Source organism: Saccostrea echinata, unplaced genomic scaffold (genome assembly GCF_033153115.1).
Source record: "Saccostrea echinata isolate AGI-Se365-2 ecotype Australia unplaced genomic scaffold, CSIRO_AGI_Sech_v1 ptg000047l, whole genome shotgun sequence".
Classification (NCBI taxonomy): Eukaryota; Metazoa; Mollusca; class Bivalvia; order Ostreida; family Ostreidae; genus Saccostrea; species Saccostrea echinata.
The window spans coordinates 899117-925935 of NW_026889796.1; the positions used below are offsets into that span (position 1 = coordinate 899117).

Consider the following 26819-nt stretch of genomic DNA (forward strand, 5'->3'; position numbering starts at 1 on the left):
AAATATCTGTAATAAATGAAACGACTGCTTAACTTAACCTCAAGAAATAAAGAACTCCACAAAAAAGCACATGTGTATTAATATTTATTTACTTCAAGCATACAAAATAAAACGAAAGTTGTTGTTTATGCATACGATATGATCTATGGAATAATTATAGCAGGAAGAATTAGAGCAGGACTATCTAAATCACAGACCAAAGCTTTTGCATCTGTCGCCGAAACTGAAAGAATTATTCATTATGTAAAAACGTGCAATTCAGAAATTTATGACCAAACATTTCTTTAATACATAATCGAATGAAAATTATTTCTAGATTTGAAGAAAAGAAACTTGTTTAAAAAAATATATTAAAAAGGTTTTTAAATACTATATATCTTACTGTATTCTTTCGATGGTTGTAGTATGATCGGTCCTGATTCGCCGCACCATCCAGTACAGATAAACGAGATCTGAGCGCCATCTGTCGATCGATTAATATTTTCTATTTTCGCCCACCAGCCACTTATTACACCCCATGTTATCTGTGGATACATTAATTTATATATTATCTGTGGATATATTAATTTATATATTATCTGTGGATACATTCATTTATAAGTTTTCTGTGGATATATTCATTTATATATTATCTGTGGATATATTAATTTATATATTTTCTGTGGATACATTCATTTATAAGTTATCTGTGGACACAGTAATTTATATGTTATCTGTGGATACATAAAATATATTATCTGTGGATACAGTAATTAATATCTTATCTGTGGATACATGAATTTATACTTATCTATGGATATATTAATTTATATCTTATCTGTAGATACAGTAATTTGTATGTTATCTCTTGATACTGTAATTTATATGTTATCTGTGGATACATTAATTTATATGTTATCTGTGGATACATTTATTTATATGTTATCTGTGGATACAGTAATTTATATGTTATCTGTGGATACAGTAATTTATATGTTATCCGTGGATTCTATTTTATATTTGTTATATAATACAGGATTTTGCATCCCTAATATGAACACAGGCACGTGCCCTGTAATACACACCCTGTATCAGCATCCTTTATTTCACCCTTTATCACACCCTTTATTTCACCTTTCCGGAACATCTCTGTATTTTTCATTCGAAGTTCCTCGGATTTTTTTTTTAATTTGTTTATTTTATTTAAGTTTATTTAAAATGTAATTTATTTCATCATATATTTATGTTATTCAAAATAATCATTTAATTTATAATTATCGCTGAATGCATTTCTTTGGGAAAAAAATTATACAAACGGAACACACTCAACTATTAAAAATTCAGTAATTAATTTTAAGTTTATATATGATTTTTAAACACTTATTTTCAAAGATATAATAAAAATATACATAACCAAATCTGTATCACATCTTTGGCCCCCGGGCTGATATTGAAGTCTCCGGTTGATATGGCGTGTGATACAGATTTTGCCATGTATTACTCTCAATTAATTTATATGTCATCTGTGGATATATTAATTTATATGTTATATGTGGATACAGTAATTTATATGTTATCTGTGGGTACAATAATTTAAATTGTTATCTGTGCATACATGTATATTACATGTAATTTATATGTTTTCTGTGGATACGTGGATACAGTATTTTATGAGTTAGCTGTGGATACATTGGTTTAAATGCCATCTGTGGATACATTTATAAACATAATATCATTAAGATGCATTAATTTATATTTATGTTATCTGTGGATATATCAATTTACGAGATGCTATCTGTGGACACATTTATTATTACGGTACCTTTGGATATATTAATTAACTTGATAACAATTCTGTGGATACATTTATGGACATGTTATCTGTGGATACATTAATTAACATAATATATGTGGTTAAACAAATTAACTTGATATATGTAGATACATTCTTTAATAGTGTGACCAAATATTTCAATATACGTTGTATTCTATTTAGGCGAGTATCGAACTCACTTTTGTAAACTTATTTTTTATTCGATTATTTGAATTAAGTCGGTGAGATTCTAACATTTTGTAAAGGCTTTTGTCGAACACTCTTATGTAATCTTATACCTGACTGGTGTATTTTTTAAATCAACTCAATCCAGTTGCACAGTAGATCTGGGTATAAATACACAGGTTCGATTAGAATTACTTGTCCCGTCAGCCAATTTCAAAGTCACACCTCGTGGTCGTGCTGTCCATATGGGTATTTGTTTTTGTAATACTTTTCTCTTTCATAACTTATAATGTTGTTATTTATTTTGTAGCTATTTGACGTTATATTTTGTCTAATGGGTAGAATATATAATATGTGTATTTTTTTCTAGACACAATTCAGTCATTCTACAAAAACATGACCAGTTAAGAATTTTTTATGTCGCTTACAAATTTACCGTTGTAATATCTTAACTATAAATTCAAAGGTCGATTTCAACTATAAGACTTAACATATACACATGGTTTTGTAAATATTCTCCGATATATATGCAGTTCAAGTTTTGATATGAACGTAATGTTGAAAAACGTATTCCACTGCAAATCGTAATGTCGCTTCATTTATTTACAAATTTCAAGATGAAATTTTCAGTCGTAAAATCGTTCCGAATAGATTGCAATGAATGTTAAAAAATGTCTTTTATCCTATATAAAAAGAAATCAAACCACTTCTCGCAAAGGAATGCATGGATCTCCTTTCATGCGAATTCATAAGCATGTCGCTTAAAATCGATTAACTTCCGTAACGACTTTGTTTTAAATTTCACGCATAGAATGCAGATTGCAAAAAGAACTGAAACCTATCTGAAAGTGACCACGGAACCTTATATCATCGATTCTAGTTGCGAGTTAACTTTTTTAGACGATAACATTTTCGACATAACAAAATGAATTAGACAAAAACAGTTGTCTCTCTTAAAAATTTAACTTCCGTAACGGTAATTCAGAAAAGTTTTTGAATTAAAGGTATAATTTCTTTTATTATTTTGGGAGCGAAGTGCTTCATACTTTTGTTTAATATCCTAAAACAAACTTTGATTTTAACTATTGAAGAGAATTTTAACTTTTATTGCTGGGAATTAACTTCCGTAACGATTAAAATTCCGTAACAATATTTTCCCCGAAAATTTAATTTAAATTCGGATTCATGCGAAACTTCATGAATCATACTTTAGCGTTCTTTACTGAACATCAGAAACGAAAAATTGGTCATATTCAGCTAATTATTTAAAATATAATGGCTTGATCAAGCATTAAATTCCGTAACATTACCTTAAAATCAATGGTATCTTGAAATTGTGTTGTAAAAAGTTAGATACCAGATTTGTGGACAATTCCTTGTTTTCAAGTTCACTGATATGTCCTTTAGAGAATTATGATGTTCATTTTGCTATTTGAAACAATTATTTTTTTTCATGTTTTTTACTCTGAATTGGTCCATTTATCGTAGAATGACTGAATTGTCATTGTCGTTATTTGTTTGCTGTTAAAATAAAGAAATCAACGTGAACCTAGCTGCGTTGTTCTTCTGCTCGGTTACAATAGGTTAACTATAGATTGATTCATTAAAATGATTTCTGTGGATACATTAATTTAATTATATCTGTGTATATGCCTTAAATGGTTTAATTTACGCGGTATCTGTGGACACATTAATACACATGACATCTGTGGATACTTTTATAACATTGATTTTTTTTTTTTGGAAATATGTAGTCTCATAACTGCAATGGTGTATGCAAGAAATATGTTTTCCTCCTCTGTTTTTTTGTCTGTTTAACGTTCCTTTCGAGAATGTTTCACTCATATTGCCAGTGAAGGGCTGCAAATTTAGACCTATACTCGGCACTCATGTAGGGCCGTTGAGCAGTGAGGGATCTTTTTCGTGCCAGCACCTGCTGCGACACGGGACCTCGGTTTATACGCTCTCATCCAAAGGACCGGTCTCCACATCCCACAATGGGATTCGAACCCCGCGACGTAAAAGATAAACTCCTTACTTCGCGACTCTAGAGCAAAAGTTCTAACCACTGCGCCACGCGGGCGACCACTCTGACGCAGTTATGAGACTACAAAAAATAATAATTCAATGCTTTTATTTAATTTTTTAAACTCATGCCTTGCCTGCAAATATGATTTCTATTTCAAAATCCCTGTATTATCATTTGGATAAATTATAATTAATGGAAGAGTCATTCCAACAGCTACTACCGTTACACTCTTCAATGTGAGCTTGAATTTTGATTTTCGCTCACAATGTTGCACTTGAATGGCGTTTTGCTTTTGTGACGTCAAAATAAATAAAACAAAATAAAAATCATAAAACTTTGAACACCTCGTCCGTGTAATGGTGTTTTGAATGCCAAAGCTTTCCATATACTTTATAAACAAAATACATGTAGAATGTAAATGTATAACTTAACATGACATATTTACGGATACATTCATGAACGTGATATACCGGTATTTGGATAAATTAGTGGACATGATATTTGAAGGCACATTACTTGACATGTTATGTGTGGACAGATTTATTGACATTATATGCCTTTGTGGATGCATTAATTAACCTGATATCTGTGGACAAATTAATTTATATGTTATCTATGGATACATTTACGTTAAAATATCATCTACGGATACATTGATAAACACTATGCACATGTATTATACATATGTATGTTTTTATAAACGATTTCCCCAAACATAATAGTTCACAAAATGTACATTTCAAAACAAACATAACACCTTTTTTATTTCTCAACATTGATTAATAGCGAGCGCAGCGAGCGGCGCTAAGCGCCGCTCGTCACTGCGAGCTCTAACGACAACGCCTGGGCGAAGAGAAAATTCGGACTACTGCACATTCATTCAATAGAATTTTTTTCCGCAGTAATTCTGACCCACAATGCATCGCTTCTTGTTCTCGCTGCTAACTTCGTTCACGCGGTGACAACAACTAAATTTCACAAAAAATAAACTCACCTTAATTAATGGCTATTGCATGCAGATAGTAGATTAAACGTTCTTTGTTAAAATATTTGCACTTTTTAAACTTTGTTTATGGAAATGCAGCTAACATACGACGTCATGTGACGTCACAGTCTAGACGTTCCAAATATCTCGTGCGGTTTGAAGAGGCGGATCTTAAAATGAAGTGAACAATGCGCTCGCCCCAACGGTCGCACCGTCAACATATTAACTAAAATAGAAATTGAAAGTAAAACTTACAGTAGGATCTACAATCAACCCTGTTCCTCTTGTGTCAATTACAGCTTCCGAGAAACGTGGACAGGGGTTCCGAAAAGATTCGCCATTGCAGTCAGTGCTTTGTCCATATTCGACCGTGGGAGAACCAGTCAAAGAGGTGAATTGATAATCATTCCCATCGATTTCCATATTCTGAATATAAATTAAGGTATTGTTATATGCATTGACTCTAAAATCATTGAATTTTGAAATAATTTTCAATGTAATTTAGTAGTAAATGTCTCTAATGCCAGACTCAGGAAACTTATTTATACAGAGTTTATAATATATAAACCTGTTGATTAAATAGTCCTTTGTTTATTCAAACAGTTATCTTCATGCATAAATAGGAGAGTTTAATAAGAAACAACGGCAGACAAAAAAAGGATTTCTGTGCCATATTTGGAATACTAAAAATATTTTCCATCTGGGATCTTGCTTTTGCTTACACGCAAATTTATACATATGTACTCGTAGGGCCTACGTATACCTGGATGTTTATTTTGACTTTTGAAAAATGGACCGTTTTTAAGGGTGGTTTGATTGTCGATTGACATTGTATATACTTCAGTTGCCAGTTCGATTGATCGTGTTGAATAAAATAGTTTGTGTTCCTCAAAGTGATGTATTCAGATGGAATGAATTGCATATCGTGGCAATAGATCTTGATTCTTTGTCCGTTTGTTGCTTTGGGATATATCCAGTATTCCCCATCCGTCTTTGCTCCCGAAAAAATAACGAGATCTTGGCAAGACTCGGGAACTGAAAATTAAAGGAAAAAAATAAGCGCCGAATAAAGGATATCAAAAGGAAGGAAAAAAATTTCCCGTAATATTGTGTCTTTGGAAATCAAGTGTTACATATGTAAACAAAAAAAAATGTTACATACATGTATGTAAACAAAGCTTAAATGTACATGTACATATTCAAGCTATGTTTTGTAGGTTACATCGACAAGCTAGGTTGGAAAAACGATTTTAAAATACTGTATACTTGTACTCGTTTATTGGTTTTTCTTTTCTTTAAATCTTATCATTACAAGAAGTTTTGCAAAGGATTTTAATGGAATAGTAGGTAATGGAGGATCCGTGTAATTAAGGTTCATCGATACTCTGATAAGAGAGATAACCCTTAATGGTATGTCTATTATTCCTTTATAAATTTGTCAAGTTGAAGTGTCTTTTTTGTACAATTTTGCCCCGCAAGCTATACTATAATTGTTTGTATTCTACTTAACAAATAATTTCTTTGGGGGAATCATAAGAGTTAAAGAAACATTTTATATGAGTGAGCTGAGTTTATGAATCGATCCCTTCTGCTCCATAAACGTCATATGTAATTTTGGACAATTGTGGTGCTAACAAGTCTTTGCTATGATGATGTCTTCTTATAAAGACGTCATGTCATCATTTTTACATTCTACTAAGAGTTAAGTTTCACCTTTGATGATAATAATATGTTCCTACAGTGTTTGACATTCAGTGACATGAATGACATCACATTTTTTCTTACTCGGTATCTGGTATAATTTTTTGCCTTAGCAATAACCTCAGTATTCTAAATTCTAATTTGTATATCTGTGAATGACAAATGCAAAGAATTTGAAAGACTTGGTATGTAAATAAAAATAAAGTTGATGCTTTTACCCTATTTTCTCTTGTTCTTTAGGATCTACGTTTAAGCAAACTTCATATGATCATAAATGCTATAAAAGGCCTCGTCGCAGTTAATTTCTGAAGATTTGAAATTACCAGAAATACATGTATATTGAGATTAACTTGATTGTAAACAATACTCTCCAATTCCTTAATCGACCGTCAATCATTTTATAGAGCCATCTTATCCAAATGGACATTTTATCGCTTCTTCTACATGTTAATAAAATGAATACTTATCTAGGCCTTATCCAAATTGACATTTTATCGTTTTCTATTACAAGAGTGAAATTTATGTTTCATTCAGACTGCCTTCAGTTCATTTTCAGGTGAGCACACAAATTGTTATCCGCTTTTCAATTATGCCAAATACCACAATAAAGAAATAAATGCAATGGAGTAATTTTACGTTTGTCATTTAAGCTTGGTCAATTTGATTATCTTTCGATTGTAAACCAAGTATTTTCTACAACTGATTATGAAATTTTTTTTTTAAAAGAGTGAAGACATAAAAAAGATGTCAAATATTTTCATATTCTCAAATGATTGTGAAAATGAGCCCATTGAAAAAATTGTCAACCGAGGCTGCGGTGAAAATTTTTAATGCAACCCTCAAGTACATGCAGTATTTATTATAATATTTTTATACGATTTTTTATGTATTTGTTTTATTCGAACCGCAAGCGCATAGATTCCGCGTAGTCAACATTTGGAATGCCACCCGTTGTCAATCAATGTTAACTCACTGTTGCTAAGTTCTATCGCACTGGAAAGTGTAGTTTCATCATTCAAAGGGTAACTGTTTTTTAACAAATGTTTCTCGACGAATCAAATTAAAGTAATTTATATGAAAGTTTAATTTAATCAAATATCCACAGCATATTATATAACTATTGGATGTAGCTGAGGGTAACATTGAAAATCCCTCCCTCCCTCCTCCCCCCCCCCCCCCCAAAAAAAAACATTGTAAACCGAGGCGCAGCCGAGTTTGACATTGGTTTTCTTGGGGTGAGAATTTTCATTGTTACTCACAACTTCATGCAATATTAATGATATTAGCTTACAATTAAAAACATATAGCTTCTTAGGTTTTACATACCCCGACGGTTGTTGCTGCTTTCCAGAGTATAGTACACGACATCTTCAGCACCCACACTCCCATCAGCATTGTAAATCACGTCAAAAAGCTTACAGGACGCCTCAGTAAAATCGTACAATAAAGAAACACAGTTACTTTTGTGCAAACACATAACACTACAGTCAGCTAGGCTAGAAGAGGTTCCAGACCAAACCGAAAACTTTGTCTCATCACGATCTATTGTTATTTTTATCTGCCGAAGGTACATTTCGTCTAAAATAGATTATTGTACTAATACTTGTTAAAAATGGGTTATGTCCTTTTTTCTTTTAACTAAGTTTTTTATTCGTGTAATCATTTATATATTTTAACTTACTTGTTTTTCCATCTGATTTAATCAAGTAAAGATACAATACAAAGAGTATACAAAGTGATGCCAGAGTTCGTCCCATCTCTTAGCTATAAGCTTTGCTTGCAAGGAAATCAAGAACAGATATTTATACTGAAGATAGTTGAATCAATAAATAAGGGTACCTTGTGACGGTACATATTGTCGTTTTGTACATATTGTCGTCGACGACAATATGTACCTACCCTCACTGCACATATTGTCGTCCATCCGTACATATTGTCGCCGACTGAAAAGTTACATATGTACATATTGTCGTTGGCGACATTATGTGCCTCACTGTACATATTGTCGCCCCAAAGATATTGTTGTTTAAAGATGTCTTTTGCTGTTTTTTGGTAGTTTTGTGAATGTAATTGGTGTGAGAATCACACTGACGTGTCTCGTTTGCTATTTCATGCAGCGTGATTGTGACGGTACATTTTGTCGTCCTGTTCATATTGTCGCCGGCGACAATGTGTACCTTCCCTCACTGCGCATATTGTCGTCCGTCAGTGTTATTGTATAATATTACGTTAACTTAATTATTTAATTATGAAATTTTACCTGTAGACTAAGTATATACAAGTTAAACAGAATTTACCAAAGCAAATAAAAAATAATCAAACCACCAAGCGAAGGGGGTTGGGTGGGGGGGGGGGAGGGGGGGTGCTACATCTGCCTTTGGTGTTTGAGAAGATTTTTAAAGATTTTCTGTATATATTCCTATGTAAAACTTTGATCACCCATTGTGGCTCACATTACCCCTGGGGTAATGACTTGAACAATATTGATTTTGTTTTTGTTTGTTTGTTGTAAAAAATGTGTTGAAATTGACCCAGTATTTCTTGAAAAGAAGCTGAAATTATGAATAGTTAACAGACAGACGGACGGTCAGACAAAATTTGATCAGTAAAGCTCACTTGAACTTCCAGTTCAGGTGATCTAAAAATGTTATTTTTTGCGTTATTCTTACATTATTATTAACAATAAATTATATTTATAATGTTATATCGGCACATGACCGTATATAAGAATTATTTCCAAATAATATTACTACTGAACAAAAAAAAAAATACCTGTATTCAATCTCTAAGTATATATTACAAGAAAAAAAGACTTGCTGATTTATCAGATATCTCAAGAATTACGGTATCTTGATATGTCATAGTGATGTACATCAATCCTGAACACAATTTTCTGACCAAAAAGTTTTCTCCCTACAGTATTGCGAGTAATGCTGTCTGTCTCCCTCCGTGCGTGTGTGTGTTTGTCAATTTCCCTTTCTTTTCTCAAGTAAATATTCGTCAAAACAATATATCGACGACAATATATACCGACCTTGACTGTACATATCGTCGCCGACGACAATATGTGCTGGTGCTTGACTGTACATTTTGTCGTCCATTATGCAGGAAGAAAATAAGGCTCGTCTCGGTACATATTGTCGCCGGCGACAATATGTACCGATGGACGACAATATGTACAGTGAGGGTAGGTACATATTGTCGCCGACGACAATATGTACAAAACGGCAATATGTACCGTCACATACCTTCCATAGTGGTATGTATAGGACTAAATTTTGGTTATAAAGTAGGAATTGGATTAGATTTTGTATAAATCTTTTTTTTCTTATTCTTTAGTATTGTAGGTGTATTAGAAGCAATGGAAGCACTCTTTAATGATTGATTGATTGTATATTGTTTTACGTCCAATTCGAGAATTTTTCACTCATATAGAGACGTAAAAAAATGAGCGGCGCATTTGTTAACACGAGATGGTACAAACTACAGACTTTCCTTGGGTTTTCCTTGAAGAGTAATTGTTCCATATGTAGTTTGTGTTAACTGTGGCATTCCGCCTCAGATATTTATTTTTTATTTCCACAATGTATACATATAATAATTAAGTATATATATATATATATATATATATATATATATATATATATATATATATATATATATATATATATTTGGAGGGATGTCTGGCACAAAAATTTGAATAATTATATATGTTTAAATTTTGCAATCTAAATGAAAATACACCTGTCTTCTAAAGCTTTGAGTACTAACTCCATAGTGTCCTCCCATATTTCCCAGAACTTGCAAATGATTTTTTCCCGATGAAATCTTTTAACAATTTTTAAGAGGCCACTTTCCTTGACAGTCATCTGATCATATAGACGATAATGAACAACTAACAACCAAACTGTATGACAAACGAGAGGATTCCATCGTCAACTTTCCTTATTTATGTAGTAATATTCTGCTATCACCTGCATATAGATTTTACCTCTCCCAATTTATTCTGTATGCTCTGATTACGATCACGTTTTAAACAAAGGCAGACTACTGACAGATAAGTTGATGTTTGTTGTACATCCTTATACTTTCACGTATCAAATTTTATCCTGTGTCTGGAAACCTGCTGGATCCGTCTCTGGTCCTCACATAATTATCAATTTTCAATGGTAAATATCATTCATTTAAATGAATTAAAGATTATTACTCGAATTTTTTATGAAATATCTCACAACTGTTGACAGTCATATAGCATGAACTTCATAGGGGTACAAATACGTGCATTTTCAAGCCTACAGTTTTATTTTACGTACATGTATATTTATGTATTCTTAATACATGCGTCTGGTGTTTTTTCCTTTTGTTTGATCTGTTGTATAAAATTACCAATTTTCTGTGGACTGGCCCTGTGAAGAATTTCCTGACTGGTCAGAGTCATGTTCGCTACCCTCTGATTCCGACTCGGAATCCGATGATATTGGTAACTGGCTCAAAGATATAAGGGTGAATTTTCAGACTTAAGTCAATCCCTGGAATTTCACCGTCACTATCCACGGTTTCGCCGAATTCGCCATTTAATGACTTATCTGGTATTATAAATCTACGTAAATATTTAGTGTCATTGCCTTTGATGACGTCATATCCAGGGGCGATATCTCGGTCACTCGTGTCTATAAATAACGATATTTGAACAGGTATTTTGTGTCTATACCTGGTTAAAAAACAAACACAACTATAATTTTTCTATATTTGTTTTTAATGAATGGTAAACAGGATTTTAAAATCTATTTTTACCGTACTTGACCTTTAAGAAAAGTAAGAAATATATGGTGTTATAATAAAATATATTAAAGCAATATGAGCTGCATTTTTAAGAATTTTATTTTGCTGTTAAAATGTGCTGTTATGATAAATTTGTATATAATTAAAACCTTTATGAACAATTAGACTAAAATAAAGTATTAATTTTTTTTTCAGAAAAAGGTTTCTGTACAATGGAGTGTATAGTATTATATAAGAAATCAATATCGTACAGGACGACAATAATGTAATTTTGCTTCAATCAAAACTTCTTAGTAGTTCTTCCATCGCAAATATGAAGAATAGAAGTTTATAAATGTTATTTTTTTCTGTCATTGAAATTGTTAATTACAATTTTGCCACAAAAATTTCCGACATCAAAGATGCAGTTCATATAATCAACAAAATGGAGATAACAAACAGTAATCAAGCTCAAAAGTCAATTGAGGCATTACAGATTGGGAGCAGAGCAAACACGGACCTCTAAAAAACAAATGGGGTGGGATCAGGTGCCATGGAGGACTAAGCCTCCACTGTCTACCAGTCACAACCACCGTGTGCTCATTGTCATGATCGAGCAATTTGAATAATCCGCAGACAATTCGGTGTTTAAATAATGGCCTGACAATTAGTATGAAAAACGTCAGTCAGCATTTGACTTAATGATAGATTGTATTTACTGACAAGGTCATTGTATCGACCATAAAACTTGCAAAATGATGACTTTAGACGAGACTGTTGATATCCTTGCTTCATCAACTTGTTTGTCAATGGCTTGCCTCGTTTTAGAAATTGTTGGTACGTGGAGCATGCTCTTGCGTATCGAATCAACTGGGAGATATAAGCCTCATATGCAGGTGATAAGGGTATATTGCAACATAAATTAATAAAGTTGACGATTGAAAAATTGAAGTCATCACGTTTAGCATCAAGTTTTGTTGTTAGGTTACTATTAGCGTCTTTTTTTTTTTTAGTAAAATAAGATGTGTCAGACACTGGTATCTTTTATTCAAGTTCACTGGGATATATTGAGTGGACATACGAATGGAAATTAACTATTGTTAATTGATAATACGTGTCGAAATATCTAAATGTCGAGTTGAAGGTCACAGCACGTGTCCTCTTCTCATGTATGGTTTTGAATAAATTCTGCTACACATGAATACAAAAATAGGTTTGCTAATAAAGGGGCGCAATTGGTTCATGTACCTATGGAAATTCCTACAGACTGTTGGAAGACCAGATCTCCAAAAAATTACAAAGACTCAAGTATCTTTTTAATACATGTATCTATTTCAGAGTGCTTGTGTGTAAGAAAGCAAAACCAACAAACCAGCGCTTTCAGTTCATATTTAATGATGAGTGTAGTTAAAACGTAAATAATAGCAATAACAGCAAATGTAAGTAAACGAGCTTAAGGACATACGCAACGTAGTTTGAACTTTATTGCCTTTTTCACTGGAGTTGAAGAGTTCCAATACTTAAAGGAACTGTGTGCTACATTTTAATATCTATATATGCTGTTGTACACTTCTTCTAAAACAAGTTTAGATAAACAAAACATCTAGAATATATGTTTCGTAATTTTTGTATATTTTTCTTTGAATTATACAAGAATTTTCATCAATCGATATCTTTTCAAATCCCCTGGTAATGCATGCTGATATTTTGTCTACGAACATCTGATGGGACTATAATCTTAAATTAAGAATATCTTGAAAAATTATCAGTGGGTAAGGTACGTTGCGTGTCCTAAAGCCCATGTTTACAAACACAGGTATTTGGTGTAAGGTTGTAAAAAATGCCGTTGTCATTGAAAATTAAGACTTAATTTTTCAAATCATTTACCTGCAGTTATCTCGAAAATAAATAGATAAAATCAAAATTGTAACTGAAACGACAATGGAAGTGTACATGTGTCTAGGCCCCTCTTATACTAAAAAACCAGGAAGGTAAGAATTTAAGTGAAATAATTGTGTAAAAATAAAATTAAATTCCATTTGCATGTAAAACTTGCCTCGAAAAAGAATGAATGGTGCAGGCTTCATCGGCGAGGGAACAAGATAAAACATTCTGTTTATATTTATTTCAAAAAGCTATAATAGGTGTAAGTTTAACATGAAAAGTAAAAAAATATTTGTAAATTTTTAAATGAAATGTAGGAAAAGCATTAAAATTTATAGACTTTTCTATATTAAATACGTTACTTTGAGATTAAACTGATTTTAGGGATAGAGAGATAGGTTAGTTATGGCAGATCAATGCTTGTGCATCCGCAGCTGATACTGAAAAAAAGAATAAAAAACAGTTATTATAAATCGCTCTGACCAATGAATTAAAAAAATCAAATATCCACGTGAATTCTTCGGTAATCTTGTATGATAACTATATAACGACATAGAGATTGAATTCCATACTTAACATGCTTAAGCTAAAGACTTCAATATAATTTGTATACTGAATACAAGGTTATTTTCACCCTTTCAAACTTGCAAACAATTTTGGGCCATTTTAAATTCGCCCAGTCAGTGTTTAAGAAATTAAACTGTGTTCTTTGATTTCGCTCCGTTTTAAATTCGCCCACCTGAGAGTAGGGGGAAAGGGGCGAAAATAAAACGAGGGCAAAATTTTCCCTGTATACAGTATACATAAATATTGATATACGAAAAATGGCTCACTGAATTCGTTTGATACTTGAAATACAACGGGCCCTGGTTTTGGTCCACATGTAGAACACCACCCTGAACAGGTAAAAGATATCTCGGAATCATCTGTTGATTTTTGAAAATATCTCATCTCTGGGTAACTGCCATCAATAACTCCCCAGGTCAGCTGAAAATACGGACATCGATTATCATACATAACGTTTGAAATTACATAAATGTAAAGTAAAGGAATTTCTGTATCTGAATCCATATTTACAGAGAGCTTGATGCACATAAGTAATTTATTTCCGATTTTTTATAATTAGAAAACAACAGTTGGCACTCTTGTAACAAGAAGCATTTGTGCCATGTTGGATGTCGTTTCAAAATTCTGGACAACAAATTCTTTAAACCTGACATGAAGTTGATAAAATATTTTTTCGTAAAGTCTTGAAATTTTTACCTCTTATTTTATTCTTCCATTATCATCACGGTGTTTTACTCAATATATTTGTAAAAAAAAATAATTCCTGATAAAGATATAAACAACACATGTTTTGACGTGTAATATATAAAAATCCGAATTCTTAACAAGAATGACATGTATATCGTTTACAGGAAACATTGTCTTAAAGAACAGACTTATAAAAAATATCAAAATTGCTTTTGCGGACAAAAATCCAAGTTTTGCACAGATCTTTGCTTATATTATCTTTCATCTTCTATTGAAGAGTCGCGAAGTAAGGAGTTGATCCTTACGTCGCATGTTCGAATCCCACTGTGGGACGTGGAGACCGGTCCTTCGGATGAGACCGTATAAACCGAGGTCCCGTCTCGCAGTAGGTGCTGGCATGAAAAAGACCCCTCACTGCTCAATGGCCGTAAGTGCCGAGCATAGGACAAAATTTGCAGCTCTCCACCAGCAAGTGGTGGTGTCTCCATATTAGTGAAAAATTCTCGAGAGGGACGTTAAGCAACATACAATCAATCAATCTATTGAAGATACTGATTTGATCATCAGCAATGTATTTGAAGTTAAGGCGAGGATTTTTTCACATATATCGGGGCTAAATATAGAAATAGGCTATGCCTTTTGCGGAATCCAATTCACTTTTTGTGAATAAAATTATGCATAAATATATCGAACACGAAATAAAAAAAATAACAATACTTGCAGAATAATTTCAAGGAAATGATGTTTACATTTAACAAAGTTCTTGAAAAAAACCCACGTTAGCCATAATTGTACTGTGGGGAAGAAATAAATATAGAGACCTTGACTTTTCACTTTGTTTACTGTTACGTGAGATTTTAATAAGAAAACATTTAAACAATTCAAGTTATTTCTTTTTTATAATTTGAATTTATATTACTTTGTTAGGTTGTTTGAAAGGAAACATGGAGATAAAGAACAGTATTCAAGCTCAAAGTCCATTTAAACAATACAAAAGGTGAGCAGAGCAAACACGGACCTCCAAAAACATCAGAGGTGGGATCAGGTGCCATGGAGGAGTGAACATCCCCCGCTGACTGGTCACACCCGCCATGTGCTCCTTGTCATGAAACGGGGAAAAACGGAAAAATCCGTAGACAATTCAGTGTGTAAATAAAGGCCTAGCAATTAGAATGAAAAACGTCAGTCAGCATTTGACTTAACGATGGATTATTTTTGCTGACAATATCATTGTGTCGACCATAGAACTTGCGGAATGATGACTTCAAACGAGACTGTTGATAACCTTGTTTCATAAACTTGTTTGTCTTTTGTCAAAAGCTTGCTCGTATTAGAAATTGTTCATACGTAGAGCATGCTCTTGCGTATCGAATTAACTGGGAGACAAAAACCCCATATGCAGGTGACAAGGGTATATTACCACATAAGTAGGGGAGTTGACGATTGAAAAAATTGAAGTAATCACGTTTATCATAAAGCTTTGTTGTTAGGTTACCATTATAGTCTTTTTCTAGTAAAATATCCAAATATAAAACAGATGTATCAGACTTTATGGTATCTTTTATTTCAAGCTTACTGGGATATCTCGAGTCGACAATATTTATTGATAATACGTCGCCGATATATCTAAATGTCGAGTTGAAGACACAACAAATGTTTTCTTCTTCTCATGTAGAAGATTTTGACTAAATTATGCTTCATATGAATACAAAAATAGGTATGCTAATAAGGGGGAGCAATTGGTACAAATGGGAATTCCAACAGCTTGCTGGAAGACCTGATCTCCAAACACTACATAGATATTGTCATATAGAGACAAGCATCTTTTTAATATCAACTTCAGAGTACTTTTTTGTACAATCAGAATGTTTTTTATAATAATTTTGAAAACAAAATCTTACAGAGGGATCAATAACCAGTCCGGTTCCTTTAGTATTGATGGTTGCACTTGCGAAGTGTGGACAGGGGCTCCGAAAGGATTCACCATTGCAGTCTCTTATCCTCCCGTATGATATCGTAGGCGTGCCAGTTAACAATGCAAAAGAGTAGTCCATCCCATTCACTTCCATATTCTATGTAAAAAGAAAATGTGTACTTAATTGATTTTCACTGGTACATGTAAAATGTATACCATAAAATATCTGCGGATTTGAGGACTGTTGTAAAGCCAAAGTTTGCAGAGTTGTACAATTCAGATTGTTTTAATAGTTTTATTTTTTGATTTTAAAGGAAATACTCACTGTCATATATTCCTTATACATCGGAACTTTTAAAAGTTTTTTTTTTTTAATTTAAGAATTTAGTTATGAATATGTTGTGCGACAATTATCAGTGGCGGCAGCAGACCATTATTTTCTTCATGTACCTGAATTTGTATTCCAACTTTCTGGAAATCTACCCTCTTCAAAGGTGGTATGTAACTAGACTGACACTGCTGCCACATGATTGGCCAGTTTGATTGATCGTGGTCAATGAAGGAATTTGGGTTCTTCAAAGTTATGTATTCATTTGGATTAGATGCCATGTTGTTACAATATATCTTCACTCTTTTTCTGTTCGTTGCTTGAGGATATATCCAGTACTCGCCATCTGTCGTTGTTCCTGAGCAAGTGGCGACATCTTTACAAGACTCTGGTACTGCAGCAGGGAAATAAGAAATATGGTATTAACTTACAAAATTTAATCTAACTTGATGTTAAAAGCTATAAAAAAGACATTTTTCAAAAAAAAAGTTTTCTAACATTTTTCTGCCAATTGAAATTAAGACATTTATCGGATACAGGAATATCATAACTATTACTAAAAATGTAAAACATAATGATCAAGGTTAGGTTATATTAAGATACCAATATGCATAAATGTATAATGTCTTTGAGGTGAAATGCCACTTTTTGATTAGGTCTATGATATGTACATAAAAATCTGAAAACATGAAATATTCCATGTTTCTTTTTAATTCTCTACTTTAAGGGGAGAGAGCAAGTAAAACTGACATTAGTACTGCGGATTATTTCCCCTAAGCAGTATTTGTTCACGATTTAAAACAAACAAAATTTGCTCAGTTATATTAAGTTACTAAGTGCCTTTTCTTGCTCCCTAAAAATCACCTTTGTATAATGCTGCAAACATTCTGTTTTGAGGTGATTTATTTTCTTCATGAGGTGTAAAATATTCATCGAAACTAAGGGGTATTTTGAGGGTTGTAATTATCGTAATGACCTAACAAACACAACAATAATTGTTTATAATATGATTCAATGATTGAATAATACAAACTCTTAAGCAAACGTCACCATCCTTCATGGTTGTTTACGTCTATAGCAGTTCTAGTCGTATGCAGAGAGAGAGAGACGCAGGATTTTATCGGAGAACAAGAATGATCATTACCAAAATATCAAACTGGAAGTCCCCAGGTTTTTTTGTCCAATATAGAAAGAATTTTCGAGAATATTGTGGACAAGCCGATTTCATCCAATCACAAAGATAGGAATTTTCTCATATAATAAATTATTTCATTTACTGTGAATTAGTCTGAATTAAAGTCAGAATAATAATATCTTATACATGATTTCTCCCTTTAAATGAATAAATATAATTAAATGTAAATAGTTTATATTGCAAAAATTAAATAATCTTAACTTTTGCAGTTTACGGGTTTTATCATACCCTTTAAAGAATATGTTCTCAGAACTTAAAAATACATTTGTATTTTAATTTAGTTTTGTAAGAATAAAAATAAATTCCCAAGTGTATGCCCGTCATTAGTTTTGTCAACTAAAATAAACAAAAGTATACATAAACAGTTACTTTTTATTTTCATATGATTTAATGATCCATAACTCTCTGATTGGTTTAGTTCCAACATTGTAGAAATCTTTCTACGTTACATTCACCTGCACAAGACCTTCAAGTGAACATTTATATTTTTTTCCACGTTGGACCAAAATTTGACCTAGAACTTCTAAATTGAAACATGTGTGGTCATGAAACCGCAACCGACTTTCAAATGAAGATTTTATTTACTTTTTCTACATCACACCAGAAATAGGTGAAGAAATTCTGAAATAATACAACTGGTTGTTTATTTCATCTGGCTTTTATCAGTTCGTTTTTTAGGCATTCAACAAATGTAAACAATCAGGAAAGATGGAAGATTTGCTTACCGAGTTTTATCATTTAATTATATAACAAAAAACAACAATAATTGTATAATGTTGTTTGGATTAATATTCAAAATAAAAGTATTAACATTTATTTCTTTCTAAAAACACATTTCATAAATGACCATAAATGTGGTTCAACTAGGGTACACGGAAAAATAGATCCGTAAAACTGATTCAAATTTAAAACAAGGAAAGAAATAATTCCCTTTATAACACAAAAAGTGAGTGTTTTGCCTTATTACGTCATATAGTCCACAAGAAAAAAAAATAGTCAACAAGAAGAGTTTTTTCCTAAATGGTTGAAAATTTGACACTTAACCTGTATCGTCTTCACGAAGGTCGACAGTTGACACCTAAACTCTAATCCCTCAAAATAAAGGTCGACAGGTCGACACCACATTGCTAAATCTTATCTATCACAACAAAGGTCGACAGGCCGACAGTTGACACCAAATTGGGACACTATCTTCGCTTAATACAAAAGTGAACAGTTGATACCCGTTCGGTTTCCTTTATAACTCAAAACAAAAGTTGACAGGTCGAAAGTTGACCACCTCTCGGTATTCTTTTTACCCTCATAACATCCTCTCGAACTAATAAGCTTTGTCTTGCTGCGAACAAACACAATACATTATGGTAAGTCTTGTAAAACCACTCGATTGATCGATCCCACCCGAGTTTAGGGTTAATCCTCGAACACACCTGATGGATAAGGGTTAATTCTCGAAATCTCCCGAGATTATAGGGTTAGTCCTCGTGTCAATCGGAAAGATTAGGGTTCTTCCTCGAACCCAACGGAAAGATTTAGGGTTAGTGCTCAAACCAACTGGAGATTATAATCCGTCGACCTGTCAACCTGTCGACCCGTCCACTCGTCTACTCGTCGACTCTTCTTGAATACATGTAGGTCTGTCAAGCAAACAATCTGTCAACCTGTCAACCCGTCGATTCGTCAACCTGTCGACCTGGCAACCCGTTGACTCGTCTACCCGTCGACTCTTCTTGAATACATGTAGACCTGTCAAGCAAACAATCTGTCAACCTGTCAACCCGTCGACCTATCAACCTGTCGATTCGTCTACCTGTCAACCAGTCGACTCGTCGACCTGTCAACCTGTCGACTCGTCTACCTGTCGACCTGTCAACCAAACAATCTTTTCATCCTGTCGACCTGTCAACCTGTCCACCTGTATACATGTCCACAATCTTTCGGTACATAAAATTTTTCCAAATTTCCTCATATTCTTTGCACATTAATTCTTCAACCATGAAAATATTTACCGGCACTACCTATCCATATATCCTAGTTGAGCCACCATTGTTACATTTGAAATAAAAATCCAAATAGCTTCAATATATTCTGATATTGAGTACATAGACTATTTTCCCCCGTTGACTATACTGTAATAATATTTTTAAGACTTTTGACTTAATAGATAAACTTTGCTTATAATAATATTTGATGCTACCAATGTAACTATATATAAAAAATACTTCTGAGTATAAAATTGTTATCCATATTGTTCAGTAATATTTTCATAGATTCAAATAAATAATTTTAAGACCGAACCTTTGTTTAACACATTTAAAGAGACAAAGTGACACAAAAACGGAATAATTAAAATTATTGATTTAAAGGATTTTTGCACTGGCTCACACAAATTTTCGTTCAATTCTTGGAAGTATTAGGTTTCATGCAATTGCAGGGTTCAGAATCAAAGAAAAATCAACTTTAAAGGCAAAAAATTATTGTTTTAAATTGTAAATAATATATATATTGTATTATGAACGTATTTATTTTCAGATTTGATTGGTTTTAGAGAAATGATGACATTCCTGGATTTATTCCCCCTCAACTTATCCTTAAACCCATTGGAACATGACTGTTCGGTAACAAATCTTGAAAATATGTAGTCTTTTACATGTATTCCTGAGCTTGAGACTCAAAAGCTTGGCCAAATCTAACATATAAGACCATCTGATTTGACATTATTCAAATCATGAAGTCTGTATATTTTTTAAATGCAAATGATGGTACTGAAAACAGACGTCATTTGCATAAGATATGAAGAGCAATGCTTTGATTTAAAAAACAAACTTGTTCTGGAACACTGATATATTCATATGGTAAATATTGCCTGCTTATATTTGAAAGACAATTGTACAAATCAACGAATTTTTGTTTAGTGAAATATGAAGACAACGAACAGTAATCAAGCTATAAAGTCCATTAGAACAATGCAAATTGGGCGAAGAGCAAACACTGACCTCTAAAAACATCAGAGGTGAGATTAAGTGCCAAGGAGGAGTTAGCATCCCCTGTCGACCGGCCACGCCCACCGTGTGCTTCTTGATCAAGCATACTTAAAAATCCGTAGACAGTTCAATGTGAAAATAATTTGCTAAATCATATAATTTGTATGAAAAACGTTAATCAACACTAGACGTAATGATAGGTTGTATGTGCTAACTACATAATTTTATCGACCATAGATTTTTTTGCGAAATGTTGACTTTAAACGGGACTGTTGATATCCTTGTATCATCAATTTGTTTGTCAATAGCTTGATTTATTTTAGAAATTGTTCTTACGCAGAGTATGCTCGTTCGTTTCGAATCAACTCGGAGAAATAAACTCCATATGCAGGTGATAATGGTTTATTGCTACATTAACAACGATAAATTGCATGACGATGGAAAAAGTTGACGCGTCACGTGTATCATAAAGTTTTGTTGTTAGGTTGCTATTTCGAGTTCAAAGTTTAAAATGAAAAAAAAGAGCTCTCGTTAAATTGATTTATTTTTGTAAATTGTATGCCATGGAAAAGTGCATTAGTAGCCCAGTATATACATGGTTTACATGTATCTATCGATATTCTCCAATAGTATAAATATTGAGATATAAAAATCAGGGGATAAAAATCAGATAGATATTAAAAGCAATTTTAATGCGATTTATTTGGCTTCACAATAGGATTTCTATGTTAATACCCTTTGATCTTCACATGAAATGGATAAAATATTTAAAACAACGTTCAATCACTTTTTATTAAATAAATATAACCTTTCATTACCTATGATTGGCAATTCTTTATAAAGATTAATATCAAATTTGAGACGAGATTCCAATTAACAGAATTAAAGATATATGTAATATATATATATATATATATATATATATATATATATATATATATATATATATATATATATATATATATATATATATATATATATATATATATATATATATATATATATATATATATATATATATATAAAGCACTAAAAACCAACAACACTGCATATCCTAATTGTCGGATCTACTAAGTAGATACAAGGTCACGGATGGAAATTTATATAAAGCACTAAAAATGACCAACGACACGAACAATTATAATTGTCAAATTTTCGGGACAACCTGTCCCTTCCTCAGGACAAAGAAAAAAGTTAAGAAGTCATAAAAACAAAGGAAATAGAGAAGCAAAAACAACTAGCACTACTACTAAACTACCGAACACTAAATATTTACAATGTTACATGTTTAATTTGGAGTTTATTAACAGTTGTGAACAAAGAAATCCGGAGCGCTATGAATTGCGTCCGGTCTATCGGGTGTAGTCTGGTGAAGTGTGATTTACATAATTGAACGAATTAATTATCGCTAATTAATTACGGCCAACAGTAAATCGTACATTGTCTTATTCTCTCAAAATAGCGTAACTCTACATGATAAAAAGAAATTTAAGAAAGATAATATGGAATGACAATTTTGAAATATGAATTTGGATATATTATAAATTTGGAAATCGGAAAAAAGAAATAAACAGAAATGTGAGCTGTAAATATTTGGGTAGATTGTTCCAGAATTACTAATACGAATTAACGGTAATACCGCTGAGGTTCTTAAGGACGGTACCATCCCGTCCTTAAGAACCTCAGCGGTATCCTTCAAAAGAATCTGCCAATTCTCCACTCAAATAAACGAATGGCAGAGGTCTTTAAGGAGCCCCCATTGGCTGCATACAGACGCCCGAGGAACCTGAAGGACATGGTAGTAAGAACCAGATTGGACAATCCATTACCTAACGGGGGCTTTAAAACTTGCTCTGACAGAAGATGTCTTCTCTGTAAGTACAGCTCTGACACAGACAGTTTTAACAGCCCCGTTACAGGCCGCAGCTACAAAATACTAGGGAATTTGTCCTGTCAAACAGACAACTGCATTTATCTCATCAGTTGCAAAGTTTGCTCCAAACAGTATGTTGGTGAAACAGGAGATCTCCGCAGGAGAGTCAATAATCACCGTTCTACCATTAGGACCAAAAAACTCAATGAACCCGTTGGGGAACATTTCAACCTTGAAGGTCACAAATGGGAGGACATGACAGTAGTGGTTATTGACCATAATCCAAGATGGACAGACGCGCAGAGAAAAGGCAAGGAAAAGTTCTGGATGCACAGGCTGAAGTCATTCCGCCCTAATGGTATTAACAAACTTAATGACTTCACCAGGATGAACGTGAACTAGACCCAATCTCGGATTGTAACAAACAAGTTCATTCTCTCTATATAGTGTAATTCGTATTAGTAATTCTGGAACAATCTACCCAAATATTTACAGCTCACATTTCTGTTTATTTCTTTTTTCCGATTTCCAAATTTATAATATATCCAAATTCATATTTCAAAATTGTCATTCCATATTATCTTTCTTAAACTTCTTTTTATCATGTAGAGTTACGCTATTTTGAGAGAATAAGACAATGTACGATTTACTGTTGGCCGTAATTAATTAGCGATAATTAATTCGTTCAATTATGTAAATCACACTTCACCAGACTACACCCGATAGACCGGACGCAATTCATAGCGCTCCGGATTTCTTTGTTCACAACTGTTAATAAACTCCAAATTAAACATGTAACATTGTAAATATTTAGTGTTTGGTAGTTTAGTAGTAGTGCTAGTTGTTTTTGCTTCTCTATTTCCTTTGTTTTTATGACTTCTTAACTTTTTTCTTTGTCCTGAGGAAGGGACAGGTTGTCCCGAAAATTTGACAATTATAATTGTTCGTGTCGTTGGTCATTTTTAGTGCTTTATATATATATATATATATATATATATATATATATATATATATATATATATATATATATATATATATATATATATATATATATATATAGCTCGAGGAGGGGTGGTGGTGAAATGTCCGAAAATATTGTATAAAACTTCGACATAAGGGTACCTGTGATGTGATGGACACGGCAAAGATGAGATATTACTATGTTATGATACATAAATAGCATAGTCCTGAAGTTCAGTCTTTACAAATTTACAAATTAATAATTCAAAGTCAAAGTTTCAAGGGTAGAGTGTTTGTATCATCAATGTCAATGTTAAAAGTATTTTCTTATAATCGTCATTCATATGTAAAACATGAGTTTCACTACAATTATATTAAAATACATAAATTAATACCAACTTTTTTTCAAAAGTATAATAACAGTAAATGCTAGCAATGTATCTTAATGATTAAAAAACATTCATTAACAATGTCGTTTACAGATAGAAGTACCGTGCATTAATAATAAATTTGTTACAGATAAATCATTGGTGGTATTTAATATAGTGTATTTTGATAAAATATGCCTTAGAAATAATTTTAATGGCGACACGGTATTTCTCCTTAGTAAATACTTTTATTGAGAAATACATAGTATATGAGGATATTTTTTTTAAATATTGAATGTACAAACAGTCTGAAAATGACATAAAGTTTAACTAATGTGAGAAAAATAATTTCAATGAGTACTCGACTTATGATTTTTTGATTAGGCTATCCCGGTGAAATTCACATCACCACTTTAGACTAATTTCCACATTAGTGTTATTTTCAATCGTCTGTTAACAACATGGGCAAAATAATGTTTAAAAGTTTTAAAGGGATATTTGTGAATTACTCAATCTTTATTTTTTATTCATTGTGAATATATGAATGAAGGCAATCAAAGAGGTATGACTCCCCTACCAGTAAAACTGGAGGGGAGTATAGTTTTCGACTTTGTTTGTCCGTTTTGCAGCCTGTCTTTCTATCAGTCAGACTGTCCTATTTGGTTATTACACGATGGCATATACTAGTATTCAGCCAATTTTTGATATATAAGTTTAGTATTCCATTCTCCTTCAGCATTATTTATGAAATACTCTCAAAATGTTTTTTTTGTGATTTTAGAAGCTCTTTATTACTTACCCGAGCGGCTATTCCCTCTATCCAGTATAAAATACTTAACAATGTCATCTTCTCCTTCCTCCACGCTGTATATGACTTGAAAAAGCTTACAAGACTTATTGGTATAATTGTACAGTAAAGACACACAGTTACTGTTTTGTAGACACTGAAAACCACACCATGTCAAAGGGTAATTAGATCCAGACCAAATTGCTAATGCAGGTTCAATGAGGTCAAGTCTCATTCTTACCTGTCGTAAGGAAATTTCACCTAAAATCAAAGATATGAATTTGTAAATTATTAATTTCTTATACTGAGGCATTAATCTTAAAAATACTTATTAAGTAATCTATTGATGTACGTTCCAATAAATTTTTGGGTTGTGGAAAAGTAGTTCTATGAATATATCTATACGCACTCACTTGCTTTCAAGACTTTTAATATCCCAAGAATAACGTAAAACACTACTTTCAAATTTAGTTTATGCATTTCCTTTCCTGTCTTTTTTTTTCATATAAACTACCTCGATAAAAATGTTCGGGTTATATCGATACTTTAGATAGCATAAATATGAACAAATCTGGTCTTCCTTTCTTTTTTTTTCTATACATTGCCTGGATCGAAATTTTTACATTATACATATATCGATACTTTAGAAAGCAAAAGTCAATAATGGGCTCTCAATAATAATAATGTAAAGGCAATTATATTTGTTATTCTTTTCATTTTTGTTTTATCTTCAAAGCGCAAATATTGTCTTTAGTACGGTGCAGAAAGGACAGTTCCCAGTAAATGGAACAATGTACTTACAAGTAGATGTATCTATTTGCCGTATAAGCGATAACAGTATATTGCTAATGTAACATTTTTGTTATGAGACTTATCAGTAGAAAATTCTTTATTTTCTTAATTATTATTAGTATTATGTTCCAGAAATAATTCATGATGTGAATGTATGTTGACTGTGGTGATTTTATTCACAAGTATAACCGCTCATCGAGCTTCTAATATATACTTATTAATGATTTTTGCTACATGCATTCTTTATTAAATAAAATATCCTCATTTATTTCTCTATGTTTCTCTATTTTTTTTTTATAATTTTCATTGATTTATATACTGTAGAATCATCATTGTTCGTGGGGGACCAATGTTCGTGGATTTCGTGGGTCACCCTTACCCACGAATTTACATCCCCACGAACGTTTATTCTGTAAACATATTGATTCATTGAATCTACCGTATAAACGAGTAACCCACGAAATTACGTCCCCACGAACAAGTAAAATTTTGCTTGCCCACGAACATTGACCCCCACGAATTAAAATGATTCCACAGTATTTACTAAGCATTATTCTTTGATGAAAACAAGTTTTAACGCCAATTCTTAGAGACGTTGGTAGAGGGAAGTAAAACTGATTTGTCACTTTAAAATTAGATATTATATAAGTTTTGTTTTTACAGGTAAAGGAAATTTAATTCCAATATATTCATATATATATATATATATATATATATATATATATATATATATATATATATATATATATATATATATATATATATATATATATATATATATATATATATATTCCTTTAGGTTTATCATTTATTTCCTTGTGTACACGTTTAAGTAGAGCTAAAAGAAAATAAATGATGGTCAAGAGATTTTTAAAGGGGTAACGAAGATTTTTTTTCAAAAGATTTAACGATCTATTTTTTCATGCATGTATAAATCCCCTGGATAAAAATATTTGGATTATCATTATTTTAGCTAATGGGTTTTGACTGGTTTTAAAATATAAATGGAACGGCATTGTATTTGATAT

General features: G+C 32.3%; 2 protein-coding genes across 2 annotated transcripts; both read right to left on the minus strand.

The window, feature by feature from the left end:
* Positions 1–143: 143 nt before the first annotated feature.
* LOC133202859 (uncharacterized) lies at positions 144–5415 on the minus strand. Its single transcript, XM_061338732.1, has 3 exons — positions 5248–5415; positions 383–524; positions 144–223 (listed from the first exon to the last, which is right to left on the minus strand). Exons 1-3 carry the CDS (start codon positions 5413–5415, stop codon positions 144–146), a joined length of 390 nt encoding a protein of 129 aa, XP_061194716.1.
* An 8279-nt stretch (positions 5416–13694) lies between these two features.
* On the minus strand, positions 13695–25479 carry LOC133202860 (A disintegrin and metalloproteinase with thrombospondin motifs 9-like). The gene is made up of 6 exons (XM_061338733.1): positions 25413–25479; positions 25012–25260; positions 16958–17229; positions 16494–16664; positions 14172–14325; positions 13695–13778 (listed from the first exon to the last, which is right to left on the minus strand). Exons 1-6 carry the CDS (start codon positions 25477–25479, stop codon positions 13738–13740), a joined length of 954 nt encoding a protein of 317 aa, XP_061194717.1. The 3' UTR covers positions 13695–13737.
* Between the last annotated feature and the right edge of the window lie 1340 nt (positions 25480–26819).

What these genes read in the sequence shown, in the direction of transcription:
- LOC133202859 (XM_061338732.1), bottom strand. Translation starts at nt 5,415, where the DNA reads ATGGAAATCGATGGGAATGATTATCAATTCACCTCTTTGACTGGTTCT. An exon ending in GGTTGATTGTAGATCCTACT is followed by an intron (nt 525 to 5,247) that starts GTAAGTTTTACT and finishes ATGTATCCACAG; the next exon opens with ATAACATGGGGTGTAATAAG. An exon ending in ACAACCATCGAAAGAATACA is followed by an intron (nt 224 to 382) that starts GTAAGATATATA and finishes TAATTCTTTCAG; the next exon opens with TTTCGGCGACAGATGCAAAA.
- LOC133202860 (XM_061338733.1), bottom strand. Translation starts at nt 25,479, where the DNA reads ATGCATAAACTAAATTTGAAAGTAGTGTTTTACGTTATTCTTGGGATA. An exon ending in TAGAGGGAATAGCCGCTCGG is followed by an intron (nt 17,230 to 25,011) that starts GTAAGTAATAAA and finishes TCCCTGCTGCAG; the next exon opens with TACCAGAGTCTTGTAAAGAT. An exon ending in AAGTTGGAATACAAATTCAG is followed by an intron (nt 16,665 to 16,957) that starts GTACATGAAGAA and finishes CTTTTTACATAG; the next exon opens with AATATGGAAGTGAATGGGAT.